The sequence below is a fragment of the Periophthalmus magnuspinnatus genome, chromosome 23 (genome assembly GCF_009829125.3).
Source record: "Periophthalmus magnuspinnatus isolate fPerMag1 chromosome 23, fPerMag1.2.pri, whole genome shotgun sequence".
Classification (NCBI taxonomy): domain Eukaryota; kingdom Metazoa; phylum Chordata; class Actinopteri; order Gobiiformes; family Gobiidae; genus Periophthalmus; species Periophthalmus magnuspinnatus.
The window spans coordinates 20,427,575-20,439,130 of NC_047148.1; the positions used below are offsets into that span (position 1 = coordinate 20,427,575).

The 11,556-nt window shown below is 41.0% G+C and overlaps 2 protein-coding genes across 3 annotated transcripts; both read left to right on the plus strand.

Annotated features, from left to right (window-relative positions):
- Positions 1-6: 6 nt before the first annotated feature.
- On the plus strand, positions 7-2,162 carry LOC129457378 (uncharacterized). 2 transcript variants are annotated; one of them, XR_008649214.1, is made up of 3 exons: positions 13-372; positions 701-1,188; positions 1,252-1,662. XR_008649214.1 is itself a non-coding variant. In XM_055231655.1 (2 exons), the coding sequence occupies exons 1-2, from the start codon at positions 81-83 to the stop codon at positions 1,060-1,062; spliced, it is 654 nt and encodes a 217-aa protein (XP_055087630.1). In that variant the 5' UTR covers positions 7-80; the 3' UTR covers positions 1,063-2,162. The 2 variants fall into 2 exon arrangements, 1 of the variants encoding a protein (XP_055087630.1); XM_055231655.1 differs by having other exon boundaries at positions 7-372; positions 701-2,162.
- A 409-nt stretch (positions 2,163-2,571) lies between these two features.
- Positions 2,572-11,218, plus strand: aff1 (AF4/FMR2 family, member 1). The gene is made up of 18 exons (XM_055231570.1): positions 2,572-2,766; positions 5,620-5,734; positions 5,833-6,453; positions 7,521-7,562; positions 7,665-7,751; positions 7,825-7,850; positions 8,105-8,216; positions 8,316-9,098; positions 9,163-9,242; positions 9,325-9,529; positions 9,597-9,628; positions 9,714-9,777; positions 9,867-10,003; positions 10,149-10,214; positions 10,556-10,649; positions 10,727-10,767; positions 10,858-11,021; positions 11,092-11,218. The coding sequence occupies exons 1-18, from the start codon at positions 2,750-2,752 to the stop codon at positions 11,214-11,216; spliced, it is 2,811 nt and encodes a 936-aa protein (XP_055087545.1). The 5' UTR covers positions 2,572-2,749; the 3' UTR covers positions 11,217-11,218.
- The last annotated feature ends 338 nt before the right edge of the window (positions 11,219-11,556 follow it).

An 11,556-nucleotide genomic window follows, 5' to 3' on the forward strand; every position in this document is an offset into this window, starting at 1 on the left:
GTCTGAGCACAGAGCGATTGAGAGGAAGGGCAGGCTGTTGCGCACTTCTTTTCTTCATATGCTGTATGCCATTTACGTAGATGCTTTCACTTAAGATTCCTGTCTTATGTGACTGCAAACTTTTTAAAAGGATAACAAAACTGCTGCTGATAGTTTTCACCATGGAAAAAATGTGGTTTACTTTCTGCATATTTACTCTGATGGTAAAAGCTGTTTGGGCTGAAGAATGTTTGGACAGAAGAGGACTGCGACCTCTTCCCAAAAACCTGAATCCACTATCAGACTGTTTAATGGACTGCTCTATGAGGACGTACGTAAAAAAACAACTTTTACAGCACAGGCCTTCAATAGAATTTAAAGACAGCACACAAGGTAAGACTTACATTAACATTAATATATATGGCATCATATAAGTGTCAAATATATCTCAAATATATTTGATCTCAAATAATTTTATGAATATAGATGTTGGTGAGTATGGGAAACTGCCAACTCACATTAAAAGAAAAATACAAATCTGTCAACTGGACAAAAAAGTTGCAGTGAAGACATTTCATCCAAACGTCTTTGTTGTCCAGTTGACAGATTTGAGTTTTTCTTGTAGTATGGATCATACCAGGATGAGTGAGGGATTACACAGACACCAACTGATATGTGTATCTTAAAGTTTATTTATAGAGTTTATAACTTCTCATTTCAGGAGACCACGGGGAATTCTGCTGGTCAACCTACCTTAAATGCATTGTAGGAGGAGAGATCTTTGATCGGGCTTTTGTGATATTACCGTGGAACATAACTTCAGCAGAACAAGTGGAGGTGATCACGAGCCCGGCTGCAACCAAACTGAGTGTCCACCCCTCTCTCCCTTTAATCTCAGACCACTGTGGGCTTCTGTATGAAGTGAGCCAGTACTTCAGCACAGAAAACACAGACAGCTCCTTCTGCATACAGCTCCGCACTCTGCAGCTCGAGTCTGGGGAGGGGGCCCTAAGATGTCCTCCGTACCTGCTGATCCTGTGGAAGAGTAACTCCAGTCAGGCACATCAGCAGAGCGGTGGATAAATGTGGATGGTCCTGCCTGTACCGCACTATGCAGTGCTGCTTAGAAACTGAAAAAGACTAAATCAACAATGTATGCTCAATGATCACCGTTTGATGTATTCATTTGGTGTAATTTCAACAAGACATGTGAGACAGGTGAGACAGGCGAGACAGGCGAGACAGGCGAGACAGGCGAGACAGGTGAGACAGGTGAGACAGGTGAGACAGGTGAGACAGGTGAAGGCAGAGAATCTAAAGGGTCTAAGTACAATTTTATTTAACAAACAAAACATTGTAATACAGCTGTTATTGAACCTGTAATTTAATTGCTGCTTTGAAAAATGTTTTGTGTGAGACACATGCACTTTTCAGCCTTAAAGTACCGTGCTGTTCTACAGTTCTATAGTCATAATATCTAATGATGTATTTGTCATTTGGCACTGCCTGAGCTGCTTGTGCAACAGGCATTAGCTTTTTGATCAATAACTATATTCTGTGACATGTATTTAGCAGTGAACATCCTACAGTTTTCATGCCTTGCATGTCTCTCAAGATTGACCAAATAATTACAGATCTTCAACCTGAACACACAGGGGCAGTAAACTAGAATATAAAAGGATTTGTTTGTGAAGTCAAAATTAAATATTTTAATACAGATTTTTTTTTTTTTTTTTAAATACAAATGTAATAATGTTTGTACAGGAGGTACATAGGATACAACTGATTAGAATAAACAACTTTAGGCAAATTTAGTATGTAGAATTTTTCAGATCTACAGGATACAGGCCTATTACTCCTGGCGCAATAGCGCCACCTGCTGAGAGTGCCTATAGTGCCTACATTAGCTCCGTGGTAATACCATGGATCTATTAAAATGTGACATACAACAAGTAAATCATTTTGTCTGAACAGGCAAGGTTTATATGGCAAACTGTCAGTGTAACGCTCACATCTGTAAGAACTGGATGAGACACACACAGACCGTATTATTCACATAAACAGCATCTTTTTTCATAACTCTCAATAAAGGTAGTTGTTTTTTCTTTTTTTTTTAAATGTGAAGTTAATTATTCCAGTATGGCTGTATAATACATTTTATATTTTAAAGATCACTTGATTACTTTGGCTGTCTGATGCTGTTGTTTTTTTAAAAAAAAGGTTATAAATTAAACTGTAATGTTTCCCTCAAACACATGCAAACATCTCCACAGGTTCATGGGCATCTTAAATGAGTGTTTCTTGCACGTTTTCACCATGAGTGTGTCTGATCACTGATGTGAGTGAATGAAGGCCGTGGGACTGTACCATCTCTGTCTGTACGGGGGGAACCTAGGACCAAAAAGTTTCAAATTCACCGCAAGACAAAACTAAAACACCTTTAATTTACCACAATCCCTGTAAAAATAAGCAGTTAACTCAGATCATCAGTGGAATTCGTTGTTTAAAAATGCGTCTTGCATTAAAGGAGTGTATACAACTTGCGCGCCCCCGGATGAGCGCAGTGGGCGCGTCCGCAGAGCCACACAGAGTTCACGGGGGTTCACGCGCAGTTTGTGCGGCGCTAAACCTCAGGGATGACGCTGTTTTTAGGGATTTTCATTTTGAGTTAAAAGTGAACTTTGTCGGCATAAATGTGACAAAAATTGAGAGTTGTTCCACTTCGGTGAGGACTTAGAGAAACACATGAGACTAGAAGAGGCGCAGCACCATGACATCTCCACCGAGGTAAGAGTCCACTGCTCTCTGGAAATAACGTGTGCAAGCAACAATTACACTTTTACTCTAAAACTTAGCTGGATAACAGTGGGTTAGACATGTAGCTGTGAGTGTTTATGCGCAGACTCGGTTTTGGCGCAGTGAGCAGTGCGCGTGGTTCAGGAATCAGCTGGAAACAGAGTGTTTGTCCTGATTGTGTTTTTAACAACACAAAACCAAGGGCGCTCTTTAAAGGTCCACTCTTTTAAAATGAAGATGTTATTGCTTTGCCCAGAATGTTCCACAGTACAATAATCTGAATGAGCCCCAGACTGAGAGAGAGCCCCAGACTGAGAGAGAGCCCCAGACTGTGAGAGAGCCCCAGACTGTGAGAGAGCCCCAGACTGAGAGAGAGCCCCAGACTGTGAGAGAGCCCCAGACTGTGAGAGAGCCCCAGACTGAGAGAGCCCCAGACTGAGAGAGCCCCAGACTGAGAGAGAGCCCCAGACTGAGAGAGCCCCAGACTGAGAGAGAGCCCCAGACTGTGAGAGAGCCCCAGACTGTGAGAGAGCCCCAGACTGTGTGAGCCCCAGACTGTGTGAGAGCCCCAGACTGAGAGAGAGCCCCAGACTGAGAGAGCCCCAGACTGTGAGAGCGCCCCAGACTGTGAGAGCGCCCCAGACTGTGAGAGCGCCCCAGACTGTGAGAGCGCCCCAGACTGTGAGAGCGCCCCAGACTGTGAGCGCCTCCAGAAAAGATGCACAAGGTGATTTTTAAAAGGATTGTGATTCTACTGCTTAACCATCCTGGGTCGATTCCAAATGACCAAAAAAAAATCACTTTTCAATGACGTTAACCGTGACCGTGTTTCTGCCACGGTAAAATGCCCCCTGACATGCCCCCCCTGACATTCCCCCTGACATCCCCCCCGACATGCCCACCTAGTTTTACCCGACATGCCCCCCTGACTTCCAGCATGCCCCCCTGACTTCTGACATTCCCCCTTGACATACCTACGTATTTAAGTTTAGTCACTGCAGTGGAATGACCTGAGCCTATATAACACTTGAGTATTATTACTTTTTTATTGAATTATGGACTAATAGAATAATAAACAGGCCAAATACAAATAAATACAATTTCAGGTCCCTTCTTTGAGAGTTCATGTGGATGCACAGTTTACATAAAAGATTGTTACAACAGGAAACTTGAAATGGAAAAATTAAATAAATGTTGTTAGAATCGGTGTTTAAATTGAGTCAGGACCCCAATAATCAAAATCAAACTGAATCGCAATGAGACTTTTTAGAGTAAAACAGATGAATGACCACCTGTTTACATCTACCACATCATTTTTATTCTCTTAAGATCCAAATCGCCCCAGATGATGAAGAACTGCACCTCTAAATCAACATGTCCAGACTCTTAAATGCACTAATCTGTGAAAATGTGAAATGTGAAATGATGATGCTAAAGGTGCGCACACAAAAATTAGGCACCATCCCAAAACGGCACTCCTCAACCTGTTGTCATGGAACCCGCCCACTGGGATTTCCAAAAAATACAAGCTCCGTCTTCTTTACACAATTGATCTGTCATTGAATTATTATTATTGACACTGTATCTAATTCATTCAAGTGGTTCATACAAATGGTAACACCTCGGCCTTTTTGCTTTTAAACGGTGATTCCTGCTGGACTGTACGTCTGCAGCTCTGTACCGACTGTAGGTCTCCCGTGGGACTGACTGGATGGAGGTGAATGTGGTGAGAAATCGTCTCGGCGTCGTCGTGCGTTCACTTGTTTGTGCGTAAAGTATATGGCACAGTTATTTCCCTTTGGGCTGTGGTCTGCGCTTTGTCAAGTCCAGCACAAAACGAAGATTTATCCAGTTTTACAGCGTACCGTGAAGTTTATTTGAGTTAATAATTATTCAGTGTTTAATATCGTTAACGTTTCCAATATTTAAAAGGAGAAAAATGTCTGTAGAGGTGTAGAATTAGTTCAAAACACTATAATGATAGGAAATTGTAGTCGTATTTTAAGACCGTGTTTCTAATTGAGTTTCTAGTTCTCGTTTACGTTCCAAAAATAACCTGCAATAGGTGAAATCTGTGAAATATATATGTTTTAAGGCTGTAAAACCCCTCACCACACACTTTTTACACCTTTTCTCACACAGGGATTAACATTTTCTCACATTTCTCTCTTGTTTCATTCATTAGTAGTGACTCAGGTGTATTTCACAGTTCCTCTGACCGCGCCTCTTCGTCCTGACGCCGCTCCGCTGTAGTGTCGATCCAACATTTATGTAAATTTAGTGGTCTGAACGCATTCTGTGCTGTGCGGGAGACGCGGCACGGAGTTCATACGGGTTCATACACTAAAAAAGCGTGTAGAACTGCACTGGAAAAAACAGCGAAACCGCGAAGGGTGAACCGCGATATACCGAGGGACAACTGTATAGCGAAGAAAATCTGTCAACTGGACAAAAAGTGGTAGGACTGAAGACATTTTGTTGCTCATTTAAGCTGCTTCTTTAGTTCTGGTCAGATTACTGCTGGACACTGACTTTATTGGGAGGAAATAGCTACACTGAAACTCAAAACACGTGTTGTTTACAGTTTGTTTGTAGGCCAGGTCTATTGTGCTACTGTAAGTGTGCACCGTGAATGAGTCCTACTTTGTACAGGGCTACGCTGTGTCCGCCAGTAATCTGATCAGAACTGAAGAAGCGGCTTGAACTTTTTGTCCAGCTGGCGGATCTTTGCTATGGATCAAACCTGGACGACTGAGGGATTACACGGATATCTAGCAGAGTATGTGACGCACGAGTATGTAACATTTGTCAAACTGTTTTAATTCGATGTCCTCTTTATGTTAGCAATGAGGAAAGAAATCGTCTTCGCCTTCAAGCCTGGGAACAGAGAAACCAAGAGACCAGCCGAGCCAGAGAACAAACCGCTCTCAATGTGCATCTTTTTGGACAACCGTATAAGGTACATTTTTTGGGGGTGTTGCCTCGAGTTTCTTCTCATCGTAAACCCACCTTTTAAGTAATTTACTGATTCGGTGCGTTTTTTCTTTTTCCTTTTAGACAATTAAAGGCGATGAGCTTTCTAATCGGATTCAGAGGATGCTTGGTAGTTACGAAGACAATACCTCCGCTGAACCGTTTAGCGTTCCTTCCTCCTTAGCGTTTCCACTTTCAAACCTCGTTCACGCTAAATCTGAACCTCCGCAAAGTCTAAAAGGCCCCTGCGCTAACCCTCCTTCGACTCATGCTTCTCCAAAACACCACTGCGAAGCGGAGTCTCAGAGCTCTAATCAAAGCAGTCAGCCGATCCGCTCGACGCTACAAAAAACGTCTCCTAATGACCTCAACGAAAGGCAGTTCTCCACATTGGATCGACTTCAGAGCTACACCACAAATCACGTCAACATCCAGGTGTCGTCTAAAGATCCATCGTCTCCTCTTAACTGGACTATCGGTATGTTACATTCACAAGCGTTCCATCCACCTTTGCCGTATAAACAACCCAATGCGGCCATGACACAGAAGCCCACAGCCTACGTACGGCCTATGGATGGCCTGGACCAGGTTGCGAGCGAGTCCCCAGAGCTTAAGCCTTCCCCGGAGCACAACACGAGTCTACCAGACGTCGCTCTCGATAAACCCGCCCAGGGAAAAGGAGACTTGTTGCCGCAGTTTTTGGAAGTAAGTAAATAAAAATATAATTGATATTTGTGTAGATTTTCAAGTTTATGGTGCTGTGGTGTTTTACAAAACTGTGAAACTGCCCACACCAGTTGTTTTCTGACCTTCTTGTATAACGGCTTCAGTCTGAGTCTATCTCTGCTTTGGCTTTCTCCTTGGACATGTGGTTTTGCTGTACTCTGAAGTTAACACGGACAAGCTCTTAAAAGCATTCCTGGCTTACAATAACTCAATAACTAGATAACATTTACACCATTTATACAGCTGAATATAATAAGATCAGTTATTAGACGTTTGCCCTAGTTTTTTTCCTGACAAAATGATCACAGTTTGACCCCCGAACATCAACGAAAAGTCACATGTGGATAAAAAAATGATCAACCCGGCAAATGTCTGAAGCCCCTTGACTCAACAGCACCGCCTTGAAGTGGACCCCTATGGAAGAGGAGACGAGAGGAGACGTTTGAAAAGCGATAGAGCTCCATGAGACAAGTGTAAAAAAGAACTGAAGCACTGCCCTATGATGAACAGGAGGTCGGCCATATTGGATCAAACGCCACATTAAGTGCAGTTTAATTTTAACAAACTAGTCCTACGTTTTTAATCCGAATAAGACATTTTTTTTGATATTCCTTATAGTTTTTGTGAAAAACTAAAAACTCATGAATTTCCTGTTTATTAGAAGACTCCAGAACCACGGGCATCAGTCGAGAGAGCTCCAATCTGAAACACTATTGCGTGATCATGTCCTGAATGTAACGGACTAATAAATGAAGTTATTGAAAATCGACACAAACATTGTTCAGCTCACTCTAATCGAAAAAGTCACTTACACCATTGGCTGTTTTATGCACAAAGTTGCTGAAAGTTCAAAGCCATGGACACCACCAATATAAAGCAACTGGCACATTGTACTTTAAAAATAGGGCGAAGAACAACAGATAGTGGCCTGAGCAGTGTCCAAGCAGGAATAATGTGTCGCCAACGCAGCCGCGATGCAGGGGCAGCCGTGATTCTTTTACTATTTTCCCCATTTGTAACCTACTGCATATTTTGTCAACCTGCAGACGAAGACAACTGTGGTTCAATACGTAGAAGATATCTTAAAGGTAAAGAGTTTGGCTTTAGTATTTGGAACAACTGGTACTTTAGTGTATTGCAATTCCTGTCAAATAAATACTATATATATTTGTTTTTTGTTTTTATTTAAGGAAATGACTTGTTCATGGCCTCCTCTTCTGTCTGGTATACACAGCCCTCGCCCAGATGTCAAACCAAAGCCCCAGTGCTCGGTCAAAGTAATGATTCATACAGTCTCAGTTGCATGTCTCTGTGATGCTTTTCTAACATCTTTTTCTTTTTTATACATAGGAAATCGATCCACCTAAACAAGGCGAGTAAAAAAAGAGATTAGAAACTTTGTGGCCACGTCTTGCTTTTCAGTTTTGAATGTTTTTGTAAGGCTAATTTAATGTACTTTTTAAATTATGTAGACAATGGTCAGGCATCGTCAGCAGATCAATCCCATCCACACCACAGTTCATCGGTGTAAGTCAAAACTCCATAGTCACACAGCAGTTTGTTTAACATACTATGAAGTGCAAATAGTCGTCTTTGTATTGTCTCCATTTGCTAGTTTGTCACTTTCCAGCGCGGTAGATTCTGTCTGCCCCAGTGACACGGAAAGTATGAAATTTGAGACGGAGATGGAGTTGGAGAATGGCACAGATGATCCCCCGATGAGCTCCGCCCTCAAAAGTGAGGTACTGCTTTTGAGACTTTACATATACTTTAGAAAATATATATAAAGCTGGGTGTGGAAACGACAATTTAAAGTGCTGTTTTGGTGTATCATTTTACAGCCAGCGCACGTGTCAGTGGCGTCTGGGGACTGGCAGCTGGAGAAATTTATTAAACTCAAGCAACGAGATTATAGAAGTAAAAGTCAGTGGGGCATCGCTCAAAGTCCAAAGCTGAAGGATGGATTACAACAACCCACTGTCAGCGTTTTCAGCCCTGCCAGGGATACTTCAAATCCACTTTCTCTGGATCAGAAAACTGTAAACTTCACCACATCTCAAAAGTCTTGCTCAAGCGCACAGGAAAGCGCCGAGGCCTCTGACACAGTGAAGCCAAACCAAACCAAAAACGATCGAAACGGAGGCGTCACTGTTCATTTTGAGTGGACGTCATCTACGCAAGAGGAAGAATCCCGAGTGAAAGATGGAAAAATGGAAAAGAATTGCCATAAACAAAGCAGAAAACGTAGCGTCGTCTTTGAAAATGAAAGCACTAAGAGCCATCACAAAGATAAAGATAAAGTTTGGCCTGAAGTTTCCATGGCCCAACATGATCAGTGCACGTCTTCTGTTAAAAGCACTTTTTATTCTGATCATGCGTCTCCACCACGTAGCCGTAGCAAACCAAAACCAGAAGCCAGACGCAAAAAAGATTCCAAATTACCTCAGAAAGACAAACGTATAAACGGGTATTCGCTGGACGGCAGTAAGGACACGCTGTCGTTAGTCGTGAAAATCGATTTAAATCTCCTCTCGAAAATTCCTCGGACTTCCCGCTCACTTGAAAACGACACGGCGCAGAAAGATAATAAACCACATAAAGAAGTCTCAAAAAGTAGAAAGAATGTAAGTACGCACATATTTTTAATCCCGAGTGATAAAACACCATCGCGTTGTACTTTTGTTTTAGGACAAAGAAGACGAATCCTGTCCAAAGAAGAAACAAAAACTCCAAGAACATAATCCTCTCCTGCACACGGCTGGACACGAGTAAATTTCAGTGTGTTAACTAATGTATGTATACTTCTGTTTTTAATTCTCCTCATGTGCTGTCCTGTTTTACCACTTTTAGAAACTCAGCCCCATCAGACGCCACAGAGAAAAGAGGAAAGAAAAAAGATCAAAACTTAAATCTTTCGTCACACAAGTCTAAAAAGAACAAGCAGGACTCTGTCGATGCACCACAGTTAAACCAGTTCAACAAGGAACCAGCGAAAAGCCAAAAAAATCCCAAGAAAAGCTCAGGAAAAAATACAGATGACTCGACTGTGGAAAAGGTAAGAAAAAGATCAAGGTTACATGCAGCACAATTGTACTTTTTCTCATCCTTATTGTCGTTCTCAGCCTTCCAAGGAATCCTATCTGCTTGAGGATCGGTAAGTTACTTATTATGTGTTTGATAAGAAACTCCATGCACCTTACCCTGTACATACACAAGTCACACAAGTCCTCCCCCTGCAGGCATTACCCAGTGAAACATTACATCAAAGAAGCAAAACGGCTGAAGCACAAGGCGGACGCAGAGGTCGTCCCTTTATCTGATGTTCTGTAAATGCACGAGATGTTGTGACTAATCCAGCTGTTTTTTTTGTTTTTTTTCAAATGTATAAATAGACGGACAAAATTCGTAAAAGTTTTCACTACCTGGACGCAGCGTTGTTCTTCATCGAGAGCGGGATCGCCATGGAAAGAGATCCTCAAATCTCAATGTCTTCCTACACGATGTTCGCGGAGACAGTGGAGCTGATTAAGTATGAACCTAACTTTTTAAGATAAACACACGCTATGCAGAAAAGTTGCAAGTCGTGAATGAAACAAGTGTCATATTTGAGTGTATTTACATTATTTAAATTCTTCTTGGGTTTAATTTTAATGCCAGTGTCGTCTTGGTCATAGATTTGTGCTCAAACTTACAAATTCAAAGGACCCCTCTGCAGCAGAAAATGACTTGACGGCTTTGTGGTAAGACTTGAAAATGCATTTGTTTAGGCTGAACTCAAATAAACAAATAAAAAAATAAAAAAAATAAAAATAAAATAATGTAAAATAAAATAAAATAATGTAAAATAAATTAAAATAAAATAATGTAAAATAAAATAAATTAAAATAAAATAATGTAAAATAAATTAAATTAAAATAAAATAATGTAAAATAAATTAAAATAATGTAAAATAAATTAAATTAAAATAAAATAAATTAAAATAAAATAATGTAAAATAAATTAAATTAAAATAAAATAATGTAAAATAAAATAAATTAAAATAAAATAATGTAAAATAACATCTTTTTTTTTTTTTTTTTAGTTTGAGATGCCAGGCGCTCCTGCAGATGGCCATGTTTCACCACAAACGAAAAACGGCACTTACATATTCAAAAACCCTTATAGATCACTTTAACGTAAGATTCCTGATTTTAAAATGACTTTAAAGAAATTCTAATACTACACTAAACACATGTACTACTACTATTTATAGAACTCCTGCCAGTCAGCACCACATCCATCAGCTTCTATAAAGTACGTGCTCGATAACTCATCATGTTTCTTCATATTCCATCATCTAAATAACATCCATTTTGCATATTCTCTCCACGTGTGCTATGGCAGAGGAAAACCGACCCCCGCGTCTCCGAGCAGCACTCCGCACGGATCTGCTGTCATTCCTCAGGACATCGGACGAGTGGCATTAACCTACGTCAACATCACGACGCTGTATTTGGAAGCGCATGACTTGTGGGAGCAGGCCGACGAGTTTGTCAAGAAAGGCGGCGGTAAGGAACGCAAATAAAGTTGCCGTTTAACTGTGCAACTGCAAAAATGAATTGGCGATGTGGATTTCAGGATTATCTGCAGAGCTGGACAAAGGAGTGGGTCGTCTGAGTCTAGCGTCCACTATGAGCTCCATGGTTTGCTACATCAGACGAGGCCTTCACTGTCTGCAGAGGAACAGTCCAAAGGTAAAGTGAACCTGGGGTCGTCTTGTCTTCGTTTCAAACTCCACTCCAAAGCCGTCAGCCGTGTGGAGCAATACACTTTTAAGAACGAACTGATAAAAGAATGTGCTGCCATATGAACTTTTAAAACTCTAAACAATTTGGTCTAACTCTCAATCAACTTCAAATACTGAGGTGCGAGTAAATGTAGTGTCATGAAATTACCTGCCAGAATTTGCCTTGTTGTTGCTACGGTGCTAAAACCAATGCCAATTATTCAAGCTAATGTCGTCATAAACCTCATAAACATTATAATCTTTTATGTTTTGGCTATAACTCGGTACATTTCTTTCTGGAATGTTATTCATATCTA